General features: G+C 42.7%; 1 protein-coding gene and 2 long non-coding RNA genes across 6 annotated transcripts in view; 1 reads left to right on the forward strand and 2 right to left on the reverse strand.

Annotated features, from left to right (window-relative positions):
- The window catches only part of LOC309509733, a 310,786-nt gene that overhangs the window by 101,971 nt on the left and 189,453 nt on the right, over positions 1–19,362 (reverse strand). The window lies entirely within an intron of this gene.
- The window catches only part of LOC309509735, a 183,645-nt gene that overhangs the window by 96,925 nt on the left and 67,358 nt on the right, over positions 1–19,362 (reverse strand). The gene's annotated exons all lie outside the window — the stretch shown is intronic.
- col15a1a (collagen, type XV, alpha 1a) overlaps positions 1–19,362 on the forward strand; it is a 105,600-nt gene that overhangs the window by 39,766 nt on the left and 46,472 nt on the right. For all 4 annotated transcript variants that reach the window (XM_082184537.1, XM_082184539.1, XM_082184538.1 and 1 more), the window contains exons 4-11: positions 8,706–8,780; positions 9,840–9,932; positions 13,964–14,075; positions 14,359–14,396; positions 14,466–14,609; positions 17,399–17,425; positions 17,849–17,911; positions 19,223–19,300. In XM_082184537.1, the coding sequence (XP_082040663.1) occupies positions 8,706–8,780; positions 9,840–9,932; positions 13,964–14,075; positions 14,359–14,396; positions 14,466–14,609; positions 17,399–17,425; positions 17,849–17,911; positions 19,223–19,300 (630 nt within the window). The remainder of the gene's footprint in view (positions 1–8,705; positions 8,781–9,839; positions 9,933–13,963; positions 14,076–14,358; positions 14,397–14,465; positions 14,610–17,398; positions 17,426–17,848; positions 17,912–19,222; positions 19,301–19,362) is intronic.

Consider the following 19,362-nt stretch of genomic DNA (forward strand, 5'->3'; position numbering starts at 1 on the left):
CACACACACACACACACACACACACACACACACACACACACATTTTGGCTGAACACACACACACGTTTGGCTGAACACATACATTTGGCTGAACATACACACACACACGGTTTGGCCGAACACACACACGTTTGGCTGAACACACACACACACACACACGTTTGGCTGAACACACACACACGTTTGGCTGAACACACACACACACACACACGTTTGGCTGAACACACACACACGTTTGGCTGAACACAAACACACACACACACACACACACACACACACACACACACACACGTTTGGCTGAACACACACACACACACACACACACACACACACACACACACACACACACGTTTGGCTGAACACACACACACACACACACACACACACACACACACACACACACACACACACACACACACACACACATGTTTGGCTGAACACACACACACACACACACACACGTTTGGCTGAACACACACACACACACACACACACACATGTTTGGCTGAACACACACACACACACACACACGTTTGGCTGAACACACACACACACACACACACACGTTTGGCTGAACACACACACACACACACACACGTTTGGCTGAACACACACACACACACACACACACACACACACACACACACACGTTTGGCTGAACACACACACACACACACACACACACACACGCAAACACACACACACACACACACACACACACACAAGCACTAGAATGTCATTTCTGCGGTTCATGCTTTTGTTTCCAGTACATTTTGTTTCACTGATAAATGTTTCAGTCCTGACATCACGTCTGGATTCATGTGTAACGTGAAATGCGACGGCGACGGTCCTATCAGAAGCCGTTTTAACATCACATGTCCAGCAGTGTTTACAGCTCGAGTTGTTCAGCGTAACCTCACACACACGGTTTCTGTATCCGTCTGATATTTGATGTTTTATGGAGTTATCTGGAGTATTTCAAGGCCCGTTCACACCAGGAATACATACTATAACAATAACGATATCCTCACCAGCGCACAATATCGTTCTGTTTATTATAAGTTATTTTGTTGTCTGCCGCTTTAAACGCTGGATTCTGATGGACTGCCAGTGTTTTTATCCTTCATCAGCTGTAAACCGCTGTCGTTGTAGTTGTGCTGTGGACTGATATCCTTTACATTTAGACCAATGAGAGTCCTCTGTGGGCGGGCCTTTAGACCAATGAGAGTCCTCCGTGGGCGGGCCTTTAGACCAATGAGAGTCCTCCGTGGGCGGGCCTTTAGACCAATGAGAGTCCTCTGTGGGCAGGGCTTTAGACCAATGAGAGTCCTCTGTGGGCAGGGCTTTAGACCAATGAGAGTCCTCTGTGGGCGGGCCTTTAGACCAATGAGAGTCCTCCGTGGGCGGGCCTTTAGACCAATGAGAGTCCTCCGTGGGCGGGCCTTTAGACCAATGAGAGTCCTCTGTGGGCAGGGCTTTAGACCAATGAGAGTCCTCTGTGTGCGGGCCTTTAGACCAATGAGAGTCCTCTGTGTGCGGGCCTTTAGACCAATGAGAGTCCTTTGTGGGCGGGGCTTTAGACCAATGAGAGTCCTCTGTGGACGGGGCTTTAGACCAATGAGAGTCCTCCGTGGGCGGGCCTTTAGACCAATGAGAGTCCTCTGTGGGCGGGGCTTTAGACCAATGAGAGTCCTCTGTGGGCGGGGCTATAGAATCTTCTGGTCCTTGTTCTTGGCAAATAGGCCTTAGTCAGTTTAGTGCCATATTTAATTATATTCTAAAGGTGTCCGACCTGTCCAGGGTCTGTTCGGCCAAATATTCAGATCCACATGGAAGAGGTCTTAGTATTGCTTTCAGGTGCGGAAACATTTATCATACTCTGATACGATTTCCCAACAGAGATTTTAGTGTATCCACTCATTTCCCAATGCAGATTTCACAGAAATTCCCTTCCTTGAGCAACAGAGAGTGCCTTCAGTGTGAGCTGTGCTTCATACATCCATGACAATATTAACCTTTTCACTGCAAACATTTCTACTTTAAGTGCATCTGGTTTCAGTTTATTTTGATGCTCCCCAACAGACGTTCTACTAACTCTGAGTAACTCTGCAACTACATGTCATCTTTTGTGTACTAATTGCAACCCTAACCTAACACTAGTTAGTCGACATGTACGTTGTTGCAGAGTTACTTATAGTCAGCAGAATATCTAAAGGAGAACATCCAAATGAAGAGTTTATTTGAAAGGACATTTATTTGAAAAATCATGAGTATTTGTGCAGAGTTTCTGTCCATGTTTGTAGTGTTTTGCGTTGCGATAACATCCTGTCAGTGTTTCCGCCCGGACGAGCGACTTTGATGCTTTTCGTCTGAATGGAAGGAAACCAGCTTTTGTTTAGAGGCCGTTTCTGGAAGATTAGTCAACAGATCAGAGAACTTTACAGTTTATACTGAAATACACCAGCAACAGAGACACAAACAAGCAGATCCGCTCGAAGCCTCCACCCGTCTGTGTGTGAGTGTGTGTGTGTGTTTGTTGGGTAGGTTTAGGGGTTGGGTGTTTGTGTTTGTGTTTGTGTTTGTGTTTGTGTTTGTGTTTGTGTGAGTGTGTGTGTGTGTGTGCGTGCGTGTGCGTGTGTGTGTGTGTGTGTGTGTGTGTGAGTGTGTGTGTGTGTGTGTTTGTTGGGTAGGTTTAGGGGTTGGGTGTTTGTGTTTGTGTTTGTGTTTGTGTTTGTGTGAGTGTGTGTGTGTGTGCGTGCGTGTGCGTGTGTGTGTGTGTGTGTGTGTGTGTGTGTGTGTGTGTTTGTTGGGTAGGTTTAGGGGTTGGGTGTTTGTGTGAGTGTGAGTGTGAGTGTGTGTGTGTGTGTGTGTGTGTGTGTGTGTGTTGGGTAGGTTTAGGGGTTGTGTGTGTGTGTGTGTGTGTGAGTGTGTGTGTGTGTGTGTGTGTGTGTGTGTGTGTGTGTGTGTGTGTGTGTGAGTGTGTGTGTGTGTGTGTGTGTGTGTGTGTGTGTGTGTGTGTGTGTGCGTGCGTGCGTGTGTGTGTGTGTGTGTGTGTGTTTGGTAGGTTTAGGGGTTGTGTGTGTGTGTGTGTGTGTGTGTGTGTGTGTGTGTGTGTGTGTGAGTGTGTGTGTGTGTGTGTGTGTGTGTGTGTGAGTGTGTGTGTGTGTGTGTGTGTGTGTGTGTGTGTGTGTTTGGTAGGTTTAGGGGTTGTGTGTGTGTGTGTGTGTGTGTGTGTGTGTGTGTGTGTGTGTGTGTGTGTGTGTGTGTGTGTGTTTGGTAGGTTTAGGGGTTGTGTGTGAGTGTGTGTGTGTGTGTGTGTGTGTGTGTGTGTGTGTGTGTGTGTGTGTGTGTGTGTGTGTGTGTGTGTGTGTGTGTGTGAGTGTGTGTGTGTGTGTGTGTGTGTGAGAGTCTGTGTGTGGCCGGAAGATGTGATTTGCTGAGTCAACACACACAGGCTGTTCTTCTGTCTGAATAAACGAGTCTTTGAGAGCGCTGGCGTTCACAGCTGCAGTCCGTCTGTAAAACTGCAGTTTCAAGCAACACTATAAATACACCGTCCAATCATTTGAACAATAGTTTTTTATTAGCCTATATTTTCACAAAATTACAGAAAATTTAAAGTATGTTTGATAAAGTTTAATTGAAATCATTAAGTGAAAATATTTTAATCTGAGCAGATCTGGGTTAAGTGTATTAGTTGACTAGATTACGTTCACTCTTAGAGAAGACTACTTGAGATTAACCTTTTAGAGACTATTATAGGTTTTCCCAAAAGTTGTGAGTAGATTAAACTGTTTAACCCTGTGGATTTCACAACTCCTTGCTGTCATAATGATGGAGTGTGTTCCTTCTTATCTCTGGAATGGGATTCTCCTGCTTTATGGAGATAATCATGGGAACGTTTGCTCGGTCTCATTTGGTTCTCCTGTTTCATCGGGACTGAGTCTGAAACTGAAAAGTGACTTTCAGTGACTGTAAAGCAGATATCAGAGGTGATGAGGGGTCTGAATCGTCTCAGTTAGGGTTCGCTGAGTCCGTCTGAATGAGCAGGACTCGTGGACGAGCGAGAGAATGAGCTGCTGGAAACGTCTTGATATCTCTGTGCTTTTAGTAACATTGGTAGTAAAAGTAATTTTAATTAGAAATTGTATTAAACATTTTATTTTCAAACATCTACAAAGAAATAGTTTGCATGATGTAATATAATATCACATTTACATTTATTCATTTAGCTGACGCTTTTATACAAAGCGACCTACAATTGCTATATATGTCAGAGGTCGCACGCCTCTGGAGCAACTAGGGGTTAAGTGTCTTGCTCAGGGACACATTGGTGTCTCACAGTGGATTCGAACCCGGGTCTCTCACGCCAAAGGCATGTGTCTTATCCATTGCGCCACCACCCCCACCCCCACCCCAATATCAATTGCCTAATATTTTTTTTTCTATGTCAGTTTTGTTTAGTGTTTGTCGTTTGTCAATTTCGCCAGAATGAAGCACAAGTAAAAATATAAATTCATTGATTATAGCACCAACTTATTTCCTGTAGACCTCATGGGCTAGAATGTAAATTCCAAGGCCGAGGCAGTGCGGCGCTCATGGGGATCGCAGAAGAGCTGGCTGAGGAGTCGTTACAGGCCTTTCTCAGACCTCACCAGTCAGTTCTATTGTTCTCCCTCAGGATACCGAAACCCGATGTTAGAATTATCCAGCTCTGAGGAGTTAGATGCTCTAAGGATCGAGGTGGGGAAAATCTTGGACTCGCCACCTCTTTCCCCGCTTATGAGCAAATGAGGCGCGAAGAGAAACAAGCTTGATGAGCGTTTCCTTCAATCTAGATCACAGCCTTCACGCCGGGCTCCGCCTTTCTTTCCCTATTGCCACTCTGAGGTGTTGAGACCGTGGAAAAGTAATTCTCGTCTAGGTTGTCTAGACCTGCATTATACAATTCCAACCATCATGGGTTTAAAAGAAAAAAGGCTATGGGGTGATGCCGCAGGTTGAGGAGACGTTGGCATCATATCTCTCATGCATCATCCCTCAACGCTGCCCACCAAACCCTGTCGCACAACATCTGCGTTGGGCGAGGCATATATGGTGACAGGTCGAGCTGGTGCGTGCCTGCGTACGATGGGTATCATGCAGACATACCAGGCCGACCTCCTTAAAGATCTAGACGAGAGCGAGGAGGTCGGCCTGATGATATTAGAGAGCTTCGTCGTGCTGCAGACCTGTCTCTCCTGTCTCTCCTCTCTCTCCTCTGCTACAGAGAGACATTTGTGTCTGAACTCACAGTTCTGTCCACTGAAACTCAGTGAGGTGGTGTGGACTATCGACAACCCCGAGCAGGGTCAGGTGATGGAGCTGGAGGTTCAGTCCCTCTTAGTGAAGAAGGCCATAGAATGTATTCCTCCTTGAGAGAGGGAAGCCGGTCTCTACAGCCAGCACTTCATATTTCAGAAGAAGGAAGGCATTATAGATCTCAGGAGATTAAATCGTTTACTGAGGAAATTCATGTTCAAGATGTGAACTATTCCGATTATCGTGAGTCAAATCAAGTCCGAGGACTGGTTTGCCACGATAGATCTAAAGGATGCGTATTTCCACATATCCATCCTTCCTCAATACAGGAAGTTCCTGAGGTTCCCTTTCAGGGGAAAAGCGCATCAATACCCGGTTCTTCCGCTCAGCCTAGTTTTATCTCCCCGCACATTAATGAAATGTATGGATGCATCTCTGACTCTGTTGAGACTCCAGGACATTCATATACTTAATTACGTCGACGAATGGCTTATACTGGCCCAGTCGGAAGAGATGGGAGTTCAGCATTTAGTTCGGCAGTTCGGCATGTCGTTCTTCACTTGTGAAAAATATGATACACCGGTGTTTTGCCAGATGAGAAGTTTATCTATGCATCATCTTTTTACTTTTTAAATTCATTTTATAACTGTATCATATATATCTTTTAATTTCCTAACCCTAACTGTTTTAATTTTCCTTGCTTTTCATTTGTGATTATTTTAATTAATTTCTGTAAAGCACTGTGAATTGCCATAGTGAATGAAATGTGCTATATAAATAAATTTGCCTAGCCTTGCCTTGCCTTGCCTTGCCTTGCCTTCACCTTATAAGAGGCTTGGGATTGAGACTCACTGTCAAGAAAAGTTCACTATTTCCCTTGCAGAGAACTACGTTCCTGGGTGTAGTGTGGGACTCGACTACGATTCGGCCACAATTGTCTCCTGCTCGTATCGAGACCATCTTGGCCACAGTCACCAACATCAAACTTGGCCAAGCCATCACTGCCAAACACTTTGAAAAAAAGAGTGTTGAGGCTCAGAAAGTGCCATCATGTTCTAGTGCGAACAGACAATAAATCGGTGTGAGATCGCGCGCTCTGTGCAGACTGGCGAATCAGGTCCTTCTGTGATCCCAGGAAAAGTCGCTTGAACATTCCTGGGGACTTAATTTTGGGAGCGGTCCTCCTGTCGAGACAGGGGCTGAGCTGTTCTCTGCAGTTCTAGAGACGGTCCGCCGGGATGGGGTCAGTCTACTCCTGGAAGCCCCATTCTGGCTGGCCAGAGTCTGGTTCTCAGACATCAGAGTGCTCCTAGCAGGCCCTCCATGGGAGATTCCCATCAGGAGGGACCTTGTCTCTCAAGACAGAGGCTTAATACACCTCCCCCCGGTGCTGTGGAAGCTGTGGGTATGTTCCCTGAGGGGGACCAGCTCTGAGGACCAGCAACTAAGGTTGTTTTTTTGACCATCCTAAACCTTAGGGCTCCCTCCACGTGGAAACTGTACATCTTAAAGTGGAAGGTAATCGCTTTATGGTGCAGAGAACGCCAGTTGGACCCAGTTATTTGCCCAGTGACTTCAGTGCTGGAGGATGTTTCTTTGGGGGTCTTTCTCCATGGACACATAAGGTTGATGTGGTGGCCATAGCCTTTAATGCCATAGCCTTTTATTTTCCATCCTCCTTTAAGTGGTGGCCCCTTGGGGAGACACCACTTGATTATTTGTTTCCTTCATGGCGCTCAGAGGATGAGGCCTGTTGTTCAGGCCAGGGTCCCTCCCATTTACGAGGTGTCTGAGAAGTTTCTTACTCTTAAGATGGCTTTCCTGCTGGCTATTGCATCCCTCAAGAGAGTTGGGGACCTTCAGGCTCTCTCTGTTTCTCCCTGTTTGCTCCTGGGAGGGTCAAAACCATTCTCCACCATAGGCCAGGCTACGTGCCCAAGGTGCCTATGTACGAGCTCCTCTGGTTGGAGGAAGTCGGACCAGTTATAGGTGTGTTTTGGGTCACTCAAAGCAGACAATTAGCAGGGAGATTGTGGAGGCTATCTCTTCAGCGTATGTGGCACACAGTTTTCCCTCGCCTCTTCTGATAAGAGCCCACTCAACTAGAGGAGTGGCGTCCTCTAAAGCCCTGCTATCAGGAGTTTCCCTCTAAGAGGTCTGTGATGCCGAACGACTTGCTTCGACCAATCAGAAGCTAACACTGTTGTGTGCCGGCATCCCTTTGTAGCTTCTGCATACGCCGTCACATGTAATGTCATGACTCAACGCCAATCAAGATTGGACTAGTTTTACAGGTTTTCCCCAAAGTTCTTTCTTTCTTTCTTTCTTTCTTTCTTTCTTTCTTTCTTTCTTTCTTTCTTTCTTTCTTTCTTTCTTTCTTTCTTTCTTTCTTTCTTTCTTTCTTTCTTTCTTTCTTTCCCACACTTTCTGCTGTAGCGGATGGGAAACAGGTGCTTGTCCTCTGGATGTTTAGCTCATGAAGCTTGCCAACCTCGCCTTTGCTAATCAGGACTTCAGCTCGTTAGATCTTTGTGAAAACATGAGCTTTTACAGCAGGACTGACGATGGCCGCTCAGATCAATGAAACTTGTACTGTTGTGATTGTGAACAGTGCTGGAGTTCTGGTGTTGTGTTTCTGTGTTGTGTGGATCTGTGTGTATGTACTGTGATTTACAGCTGCGGTGGCTGAGTTTCCACATTCATTTCATAATCAGTTTCAGGCTGATTAAACTCTGGGAGAAATGAGTGCATGACCTCTCTCTCTCTCTCTCTCTCTCTCTCTCCTCCCTCTCTTTCTCTCTCTCTCTCTCTCTCCCTCTCCCTCCCTCCCTCTCTCTCTCTCTCTCTCTCTCTCTCTCTCTCAATTCAATTCAATTCAAATGAGCTTTATTGGCATGACTTGTACAGTATTGCCAAAGCATTGGCCATTACATAAGCAATGAACAAATAATCAATAATCTCTCTCTCTCTCTCTCTCTCTATCTCTCTCTCTCTCTCTCTCTCTCTCTCTCTCTCTCTCTCTCTCTCTCTCTCTCTCTCTCTCTCCTCTCTTCCCTCCCTCTCCCTCCCTCCTCTCTCTCTCTCTCTCTCTCTCTCTCTCTCTCTCTCTCTCTCTCTCTCTCTCTCTCTCTCCCTCTCTCCCTCCCTCTCTCCCTCCCTCTCTCTCTCTCTCTCTCTCTCTCTCTCTCTCCCTCCCTCTCCCTCCCTCTCTCCCTCCCTCTCTCCTCCCTCCTCTCTCTCCTCTCTCTCTCTCTCTCTCTCTCTCTCTCTCTCTCTCTCTCTCTCTCTCTCTCTCTCTCCCTCCCTCCCTCCCTCCCCTCTCTCTCTCTCTCTCTCTCTCTCTCTCATCTCTCTCTCTCTCTCTCTCTCTCTCTCTCTCTCTCTCTCTCTCTCTCTCTCTCCAGGGCTCGATCCAGCAGCTGGTTCTGACGGCCGATCCGACGACACCGAACGAGCAGTGTGAGGAGGACGAGCCTTACGTGAGTGTTGTGTCGTCTTTCCATCAATATGTCAAATATAATATATGAAAATCTATTATAAATCTAGATATGAGAATCTAAATGCATATCACTTCCTGGGTGTCACTATTTTAGGGAATGTCACATTTGTTTTAACCGAGTTGAATGTAAAATGTTTATTTAAAAAAAAAAATGTTTTACTTAAATGAATTGAATACCATTTCAACAGATTTTATCAGAATGATAAAATATTATGAAAAGTTTGGGGTGAGTAAATAAAAAAATAATAATCAAGGACGTATTAAATTGATCAAAAGTGACAGTAAAGACATTTATAACCTTACAAAAGATTCTATTTCAAATAAATGCTGTTCTTTTGAACTTTCTATCTATCAAATAGAATCCTGAAAAATAATATTTATGACAGTTTCCACAGAAATCTGAAGCAGCACAACTGTTTTACACACTATACATCATAATCATAAATGTTTCTTGAGCATCAAATCATCATATTAGAATGATTTCTGAATGATCATGTGACACTGAAGACTGGAGTAATGATGCTGAAAATTTACATTACACTTTACTATATATTCACATAGAAAACAGCTGATTTACATTATAAAAATAATATTTTTACTGTATTTTTGATCAAATAAATGCAGCTTTGAGCAGAAAAGAAAAACGTTTCATTTTAATTATTATTGTTATGGTGGGGTGGATCAAAATATAGGAAGGTTACAGACATTTGATTTGTTCAAAACTACTGTACCGATCTTATATGCTAGATTAATTATATGTTGGAGAAGGGTTAATCTAACACTTTAAATAGTTTGATTTAAATGGTTTAGACTGTGTGTCTCTAAAGCTTCAAAAGCTTTTCCAAACCCAAACCCCTTTATCCTGTGCAGTAGAAGTGTCAGGGAGTGTGTGATGATGTCACGCTGTGAGTTTACAGTGGAGGGACAGCGCCGCCCTGTGGCTGAAGCTGAACACTGCGGATGTGTGTTTAACTGCTGGAAAGCTGTCTTTAATCATGGACTTGGAAACCTTTTAAACTGCGTCTCAATGCTCTTTCAGGCGTCAGGTTACGGAAGCGGTTATGAGATCTACGACGACACGGAGACTGGCGACGAAGTGAAGAAAGTGCATGAAGAGAGAGAATATACCGTGGTGAGTGACAGCAGCATTTGATGGATTTCCTTGAAGTCAAATCCAGTTCTCTTTTATTTCAAAGTATAATGTTTTAAGAGGACAGGCCTGATTTCCCACGTCCTTCAAAGCTATTGCAGTTCTGCTGGCATCACTCACACACACAAACACACACACTCACTCAGTCTCTCTCTCTCACACACACACACACACACACACACACACACACACACACACACACACACACACACACACACACACACACACACACACACACACACACACACACACACACACACACAAACACACACACTCACTCAGTCTCTCTCTCTCACACACACATCTAATGCTGAGTGATTATTACGTACGGTGACCGGGAGGGGACATGTTCGGTTCACTTATTTTTGTCGTGGCCACAACATATTAACTCGTGGGAACGTGATATTAAGTCGTGGGAACGTCATAATATCTCGTGGGAACGTCATATTAAGTCGTGGCCATGAGATCATTTTGTTGAGGTAACGAAATCATTATGTCGTGGCCACGCGATGCAAAGACGTGGCCTCGAGATCATATGTTGAGGGAACGATATATTTTTCTCGTGGCCACGACTTCATATTTTGAGAAAACGACATCTATTTGTCGTGGCCCCGAGTTGAGGGAGCCACAGCGGCCAATACTGTAACCGTACCGTATCATATATGTTATACACAATTATATGCGACATTGGCATAAACGTTTCTAACTTCAATAGCATTTGAAGACAATGACTTACAGTCATAAAACCAACTGTACATTGTTCACCCAGGTCTCATGTATGATGCACACCTTTTAGATTTTTGATATTTATGACAATAAACTGCTAAATCATATGCAAATATTTCTATGTAGGCCTATTTCACTACTGTATGGGATCATACACAAAATATGACAATATTTAAAGCTCAATATCATTTGAAGACAATGACTTACAGTCATAAAACCAACTGTATATTGTTCATATAGGTCTCATGTATGATGCACATTGCACCTTTAATATTTTTGATATTTATGACAATAAACTGCTAAATCATATGCAAATATTGGTATTTCACTACTGTATGGGATCATACACAAAATATGACAATATTTAAAGCTCAATATCATTTGAAGACAATGACTTACAGTCATAAAACCAACTGTATATTGTTCATATAGGTCTCATGTATGATGCACATTGCACACCTTTAATATTTTTGATATTTATGACAATAAACTGCTAAATCATATGCAAATATTGGTATTTCACTACTGTATGGGATCATATACAGAATATGACCATATTTAAAGCTCAATAGCATTTGAAGACAATGACTTACACTTACAGTCATAAAACCAACTGTACATTGTTCATCTAGGTGTCAGGTATGTGGCAGTGGTGAAATACATAGCAATATTTGCATATGATTTAGCAGTTTATTGTCATAAATATCAAACATCTAAAAGATGTGCATCATACATGAGACCTGGGTGAACAATGTACAGTTGGTTTTATGACTGTAAGTCATTGTCTTCAAATGCTATTGAAGTTAGAAACGTTTATGCCAATGTCGTATGTAATTTTGATACGGTCCCTAAATATGCGTGCGACAAAAAAGTATAAGAATGCGCTTCATGTGTCTTTCACTTACAACGTACCCGGGTGATTCTCCAACTACAGGCACTTTTGTGTCCTTGGCCTTTTTTTGTAAATAAATAAACAAACAAGTGCACAAATAAACTGTCATTATGAAGTTCATGCTCCAACATCCTAGTAACCACCAAAATGTTCCCCTTTTTTCTTTAAAAAATGCTTTTGCAAGGCTGTTTATTAGCAGATTTAGCAGTTTTATGCTTGTCCCCAACCCAGACTGGCCCTCTTTGAATGTTAGAAAATTACATTAAAGGATCGATTTAAAAATATGTTTTAACATGTTTGTCTTAAGGACAAATAAAATAATATCATACCATCGAAATTCCATGTGTATATTATAATTTTAAACTATTTTTGGAAAGAAATAAGTCTGTCCCCAGGTTTTCCGTCATTTCCACCTCCCTCAACAAAATCCACTTTAATAGCTCCACCTTAAATATTTTATTTACTTGGTAATCATGGAAATAACAGTGAAAAGGACGTATTAGTTGAAGATGAAACTTCAGGCCCATGTGCTCTTCAGCACTAGAAAATAAATCAAGGTAACTCAAGCTTTTATACAGAGTATTTTTATTCAGCGTCATTTCCACCTTGGCTGTAGTTCGGTTGAATTGTGTACAACAAATATGAAAATAATGTATTTATGTTAATTACGAGTAAACAACATAATAAGTCCAAAAGTAGCTAAGCCTGACATGAGGGTGTGCTAATATTGCAGAAAAACTGCTAAAATGTCATTTCCACCTCCGTCATTTCCACCTCTGGGAAATTACAGGCATAGCTTTAGACATGATATATGCCGTTTTTGTGTGCTATTTGCATGTTCTCATGACATATTTGTGCTTTTGGACTGAGAACTTTATACGTCACCATTCCAGTACACTCTAAATTTATTTTTATTTATCTATATTTATATGAATGTTTTGAGCAGGTTCATATAATTTGCATATCATTTGTAATCATTATTTTTCAAACTATTAGGCATACTGTTCAACTCATATATGTTAAATAATAAAATACATGGTTAAAAATATTTTGGACTGGCAATTTAAGTAAAAATAAACAGAAACAATCTTTCCACCATAAACCGTCATTTCCACCACTTTCCACCACTACAGTTTTTAAGAAAAAAAATAAGAATAACCAATGATGTGGATCTAAATATTTTTTAAATCAAGTAATAGTTCATTACTTACAATATATGTGTGAGTGACTTATAATAAACATAGACCTGAGCAAAAATGAAATGCTGTAGGCAAAAAACCCAACTCGTGGCATTTTTGCAACTTTTAGCAACTTTAAATAAAAATGCATTAAGTTCATTAAGTATTAAGATTTATTTTGTTACATGATTAGGTAGCCACTGATGTTGTTGACTGATACATAATCTTATATAATCAGTTTTACAATATTATATTGTAATAAAATACATCAATTGAAACGTGGTGGAAATGACATCTTTGAAAGCGCTCTTCAGAAAAAGTGTTAAAAATAATAATAATCTATGGAATTCTAAAACTGCCCACTGTCATATTGTGTTAGAAGACACATGAATGAAGCTAGGAAGATTGTTTTAAGAGTCTTTTAAGAGAGTGCCAAAAGTGCTCCTAGTTGGAGAATCACCCACCCATGTCTTAATGCCAAAGACCGCACTATATCTTTATATGACATTCCTAATTTAAAGTAAAATGTTATTTCTTCTGTCATCTCCATCTCTGCTGTTGCCCAGTCTATGCTATGGTACGGTTACAGTATTGGCCGCTGTGGCTCCCTCAACTCGTGGCCACGACAAATCCGTTCTCTCAAAATATGAAGTCGTGGCCACGAGAAAAATATATCGTTCCCTCAACATATGATCTCGAGGCCACGACTTTGCATCGCGTGGCCACGACATAATGATTTCTTTACCTCAACAAAATGATCTCGTGGCCACGACTTAATATGACGTTCCCACGAGATATTATGACGTTCCCACGACTTAATATCACGTTCCCACGAGTTAATATGTTGTGGCCACGACAAAAATAAGTGAACCGAACATGTCCCCTCCCGGTCACCGTAATTACGCATTGATTGACCCTTTTTGATCATATATATATAAAGCTGTATTAGTTTACGTACAGTAGAACCACTTGACGACTGTTGCTAAAAACATTCTAAGAACTTTTTATTGGGCCAAATTAACTCACATGATATTCTTCAGAGGATAAATTGTTTCTTTTTATTTATTTATTGTATTACTTTTTTTATGATATAATTTAGATATGCTACTATTTATCTTTAAAAGCGACAAGATCTTGATTCCACAGGGTCTTTAACTGTGTGTGTGATGGACTGGTTCACTGCTGTGATTGTGAGACTGTGTTTGCTGTTGTTTGAGGTTGAGCCGGTGAGAGCGCCACCTACTGATCCTCCCTCGCTCCACACACACACGGATGATGAAGACTGGGCAGAAAGCTCCGGAGACCACATGATTATTAACACTCCCAAAGGTGAACGTTCAAGCTTTTCAAGACATTTTCATCTCATTTTCAGTGTTCCCTTTCTTTGATGTATTTTTTTAATCCACAACAACCTTATCTAATTTTTCACCCGTCATATTTGACTAATTATGTGTTATTCACCAGGCCATATTTTTTAGCTTACATCACAAGCATTCACAGAGGCCGCAGATCATTTGATTTGTTTATGCTGATTTTTTATATGCTACTACTGCAAAATCACAGCTGTATTTATTATATTTTATTTTTTCAAGATATCTGTTTGTGTTTTCAGAGCCCATCAGATCGGAGGGAGCCTCTCAGGACAGAAATGTGAGTGACAGAGTTATTCTCTTGTCTTCCACTCTTTCTCTCTGATAATAACCGCTGAGTGTTTCACAGGTCATCACCATGCAGAAAGGAGAGAAAGGAGATCGAGGTCCACCCGGAGTACCCGGAGCGCCTGGATCACCTGTGGGATCGGGAGAATCGGGGCCCCGGGGCCCTCAGGGGCCGGCAGGAGCTCCAGGAGCCGACGGACAGACGGTGAGTGACCCTGGAAAATACAGCGCTCATCTTAACTAACTTTACTGTGATGATTTACTAATGATTACTTATATCTACAATATCATTCAGAAGTTTGGGGTCGGTAGGATTTGTTTCTGAAAGAGTCTCTTCTGCTCACCAAACTACATTTATTTGAAGTAAATACAGTGATATATTTTTACAATGTAAAACATTTCAGGTTACGTATGTAACCCTGGTTCCCTGAAGAGGGAATGAGACGCTGCGTCGAGACACTGTGGGAACAACATACCCACAACACCATAATAACCAATGCATGTCTGTGTGAAATCATTGCTCACACTAAGAAAGCCCAAACAGGGCATAGCAGATTAAGTTTCTCCTGATCTGATGATAAGAAAGGTTGAGGATAGAAGGCTGCAGCATAAAGGGACCCGCAACATTAGTAGGGACCTTAGGAACATAACCCGGCCTAGGGTGAAGGAAGGCTTTCACCAAACCAGGTGCAAATTCCAGGCACGAAGGAGCAACCGACAAGGTTTGCAAGTCTCCAATTCTCTTGATGGAAGAAATAGCAAGGAGAAATAAAGTTTTCAGTGTAGGAACTTTTAAGCTCGAAGGGAGCCAAAGCCAGGCCTTCAAGTACAAAGGCCAAATCCCAAGCCGGTGCTCTAGTGTGCAGTGCAGGCCTCAGCCTCAGAGTGCCACGAAGAAAATGAGTAATGAGAGGATCTCTCCCCAATGATGCACCACCCAGAGGAGTGTGGTAAGCAGATATAGCCGCCACATACACCTTTAAGGTGGAAAGGGGATAATCCCGCAGAGAAACATTCTTGCAAATAATCAAGCACTGAACCAACAGGGCAGTTAACTGGATTCAGTGGCGTTCTACACACCAAGAAGAGAACAGTCTCCACTTCAGTGCATACAGTCTTCTCGTGGAGGGAGTATGATCTCAGCGACCTCGGTTGAGAGAGCCGATTCTATGAGCTGGGCCCTCTTGTGCCAGGCCCACAGTTTCCACAACTCCGGGGCGAGGTTGATGAGTCATGCCCCCTGCTTGGGACAATAGGTCCCTCCTGATCGGAATCTCCATCAGAGAGCCGTCTAGAAGGGACACCAGGTCTCTCCAGAGTCAAGTCAAGTCAAGTCACCTTCATTTATATAGCGCTTTTAACAATATATATTGTTTTAAAGCAGCTGTACAGTGATAATAGGAGATTAAAGTAACAGAGATTGATTTGGCTTTATAGCAGCTCTAGAATAAAGTTATTGTCCAGCTAAAGTTAGTTTTGATTGATTCACTTTCGTTGCAAAGATCATTAGTTATTAACTTAGGGGCCGCTAACACTGGGCCTTGGGCGAGGAACCTGTGTGACCTTGATCATGCGAAACGGATTTCCCCTCGGAGAAAACCCCTGGGTTCTGAGCCCCGGGAAGGGGCCCATCTTTTATTAGTAGCCCCGTACTGGCCGGCCTGAGTTTGATTCTCAGACCTGGTGTCCCTTCTAGACGGCTCTCCGATGGAGATTCTGTTCAGGAATGACCTATTGTTCCACGTTGAGCCTCAACCCCAACTTTCTTATGTGAACCAGAACGACATCTCGATGCCGAACTGCCATCTGCTCGGATTGAGCAAAAATCAACCAGTCGTCGATATAATTCAACACGCGAATGCCCTGGAGTCTTAGTAGAGCCAGAGCTGCATCCACGCATTTTGTGAAAGTGCGGGGTGATAAACCTAGGCCATAGGGAAGAGCACAAACTTGAGTTTCTCTGGTTTAGTTGCGGTTTAGTTGGCGCACGTCTAGAATAGGATGCAACCCTCCATCCTTCTTTGGAACAATGAAGTAACGGCTGTAAAACCCTGACTCCCTGCTAGGAGAGGGAACCCTTTCTATAGCCCTCTTTCGTAGAGGCTCCATAACCAGTGCCTGCTCGGGGTCCACCACCGTAGGGAGAAACCCCAGAAATCTGGGCGGACGAGAACCGAACTGAATTCTGTAACCCATTTCTATAGTAAGCAGGACCCAACCAGATAAATTTGGCAGTAGCTTCCACGCTGCCAGAAATCTACTAAGGGGACCAGTCTCTCGAGTCTGGCCTCTGGTATTGGTCGAACAGCCACTTCGGTGCCCTGTAACGGCGAACCGGCACGGAACGACCAAACTGACTGTTCTACGACCCTCCTCGAAGGATCGTTGGGGAACGCTGACACCTCGGTGCCCTGAAGTGGATGGATACGAGGCTTGTACACAAATGTCTGCTATAAATCTTTACTGCCCAAGATGGGCTGTGTAGTGTAGCAAACCTGTTATAGTTGTGTTTTAGCAGGCATTGGTCATGAAGGAGTAGTTGATGGCATTACAGTATGTTGAAGCTTTGTAGATCCGGTGCTTAAAGCCACAAGTGGTAAATGGACTGCATTTATATAGCGCTTTCAACAGACCCATGGCCACCAAAGCGCTTTACATATTGCCTCACATTCACCCATTCATTCACTCATTCATACACCGACGGCGGTGTCAGCCATGCAAGGCGCCATCCAGCTCGTCGGGAGCAGCTTTGGTTAGGTGTCTTGTTCATGGACACCTCGACACTTGGTCAGGTGGAACCAGGGATTGAACCACCAACCTTCCGGTTTGTAGACAACCTACATGAACCACTGAGCCACTGCCGCCCACAAATGTCCACCCCACACACAATCACACACTTCTACCCGATTCCATATAACGCTTCATATTCTTCATGAGCTGAACACATTGGAGAATGGAGATGAATGCTGTATTAAAGCTGTTTTTGTCTTTCAGGGACATCCAGGGAAAGACGGAGCCGCTGTAAGTATCTTCTGATCAGATACCTACCATAGAGTTATGAAATACAAAACAATTAGATGTCAAAAATGGTAAAGGAATAACGAGCATTTATTATCGATATACTCTACCATACAAAAGTTTGAAGTTTTTTGTGTGTGAAGTTTTTTGTGTGTGAACTTTTCAGCATCAAACCTTTTATGTGCCATTTTATCATTTCATACTGAATTGTAGTGGCGCATAAAATGTAATTGTATACTGACTGTGCTAATTTGCACACTGTAGACTGTGAGTTTTTTTTTTAAGCCTCCGTCCAGGGGTCGTGACCTCACCTTCCTTCTGTTAGATCTGAGCGAGCGGCTGATGCTTTTGCCCTGGTTTTTCCTTTGAATGAAACCAACATGAACGAATTTGAACTTTGTTCTGTTCCTTTTCCATCACATGCAGGGAGAGGTTGGACCTCCGGGATTCCCAGGCCTTCGCGGAGATCCGGGTCCCAAAGGTGACAAGGTACGACACACGTTTGCTTAACAAACCTATAAGTGCCAGAAGTACAAACTCCATTCATTTTCTCCATGATAATGTATAAATCTTGAAAGGCAGCCTTATTTATCGAGCTATGAGGTTGTTCATTGATGAAATATTCATGTGTTAAAGCCCATCCGTTCAACTTTTTTTTTTTTTATAATCGTCTTGAGTTGCTGAATTTGAAATTTCATTCTCAAAACACTTATATAAAATCCAAACGGGAGGAATAAAGGAATGTTTCGCTGAAACTCTGTTGAACACTTTTGACTTCTAACCTGATGATTTTAGACCAATCACAGCAAACTCTCCCCTGTTTCCACTCATTGCTTGTTCACTAGGTGTTATACTCGATTGCAACCTGTCTTTTGAAAATCATATTTCATATGTTACAAAAACAGCCTTTTTCCACCTTAGAAACATTGCTAAGCTACGTAATATGCTATCAGTTTCTGATGCAGAAAAGTTAGTTCATGCATTCATGACCTCGAGACTGGATTACTGTAATGCTTTATTAGCTGGTTGTCCTGCACCCTCAATAAACAAGCTACAGTTAGTCCAAAATACTGCCGCTAGAGTTCTTTCTAGATCAAGAAAATATGATCATATAACACCGATTTGATCATCACTGCATTGGTTACCTATAAAGTTCCGTATTAATTACAAGGTATTGCTACTGACTTATAAAGCCCTAAACGGCTTAGCTCCAGTCTATTTAACGGATCTTCTATCGCCCTATAATCCATCGCGCTCTTTAAGATCACTAAATTCAAGGCTTTTGGTCATACCTAGGATATCCAGAACCACCAAAGGAGAGAGAGCATTTTCACATTTGGCTCCAAAACTCTGGAATAGTCTTCCTGATACTGTTCGTTGCTCAGACTCGCTCTCCCAGTTGAAAACTAGATTAAAGTCGCATCTCTTCAGCCAGGCATTCATATAATATTTTTAATCTTACAGTTCAAACTACAATCCGGCCTCTACTTCATAAATGCCAGAGGAGAACTGAGCCTGGGTTCTCCCAAGGGTTTTTTTTCTCCATTAGGTCACCTGATGGAGTTTTAGGACACCATTAGGTCACTTGATGGAGTTTTTCGGTTCCTTGCCACTGTTGCCTTTGGCTTGCTCAGTTGGGGATATTTTGGGGATATTTAATTTAATTTTATCAATCAATAAATTCCACTTGAAACAAACCTCGTTGTATTATTTTAATTTAATACTGTGAAGCTGCTTTGATACAATCTGTATTGTGAAAAGCGCTATACAAATATACTTGACTTGACTTGACTTGACTAGGGCGATCCAGGTGTGGGCATCACAGGGCCTCCAGGACCTCCGGGGCCGCCAGGACGTCCAGGGGCGTTTAAGTATCCAGTATGTGCATGATTATGTACACGTTTATATAATTATGTATATCAGTGAATAACTCTATAACA

The sequence above is a fragment of the Leuciscus leuciscus genome, assembly GCF_965113295.1.
Source record: "Leuciscus leuciscus genome assembly, chromosome: 11".
NCBI lineage: Eukaryota > Metazoa > Chordata > Actinopteri > Cypriniformes > Leuciscidae > Leuciscus > Leuciscus leuciscus.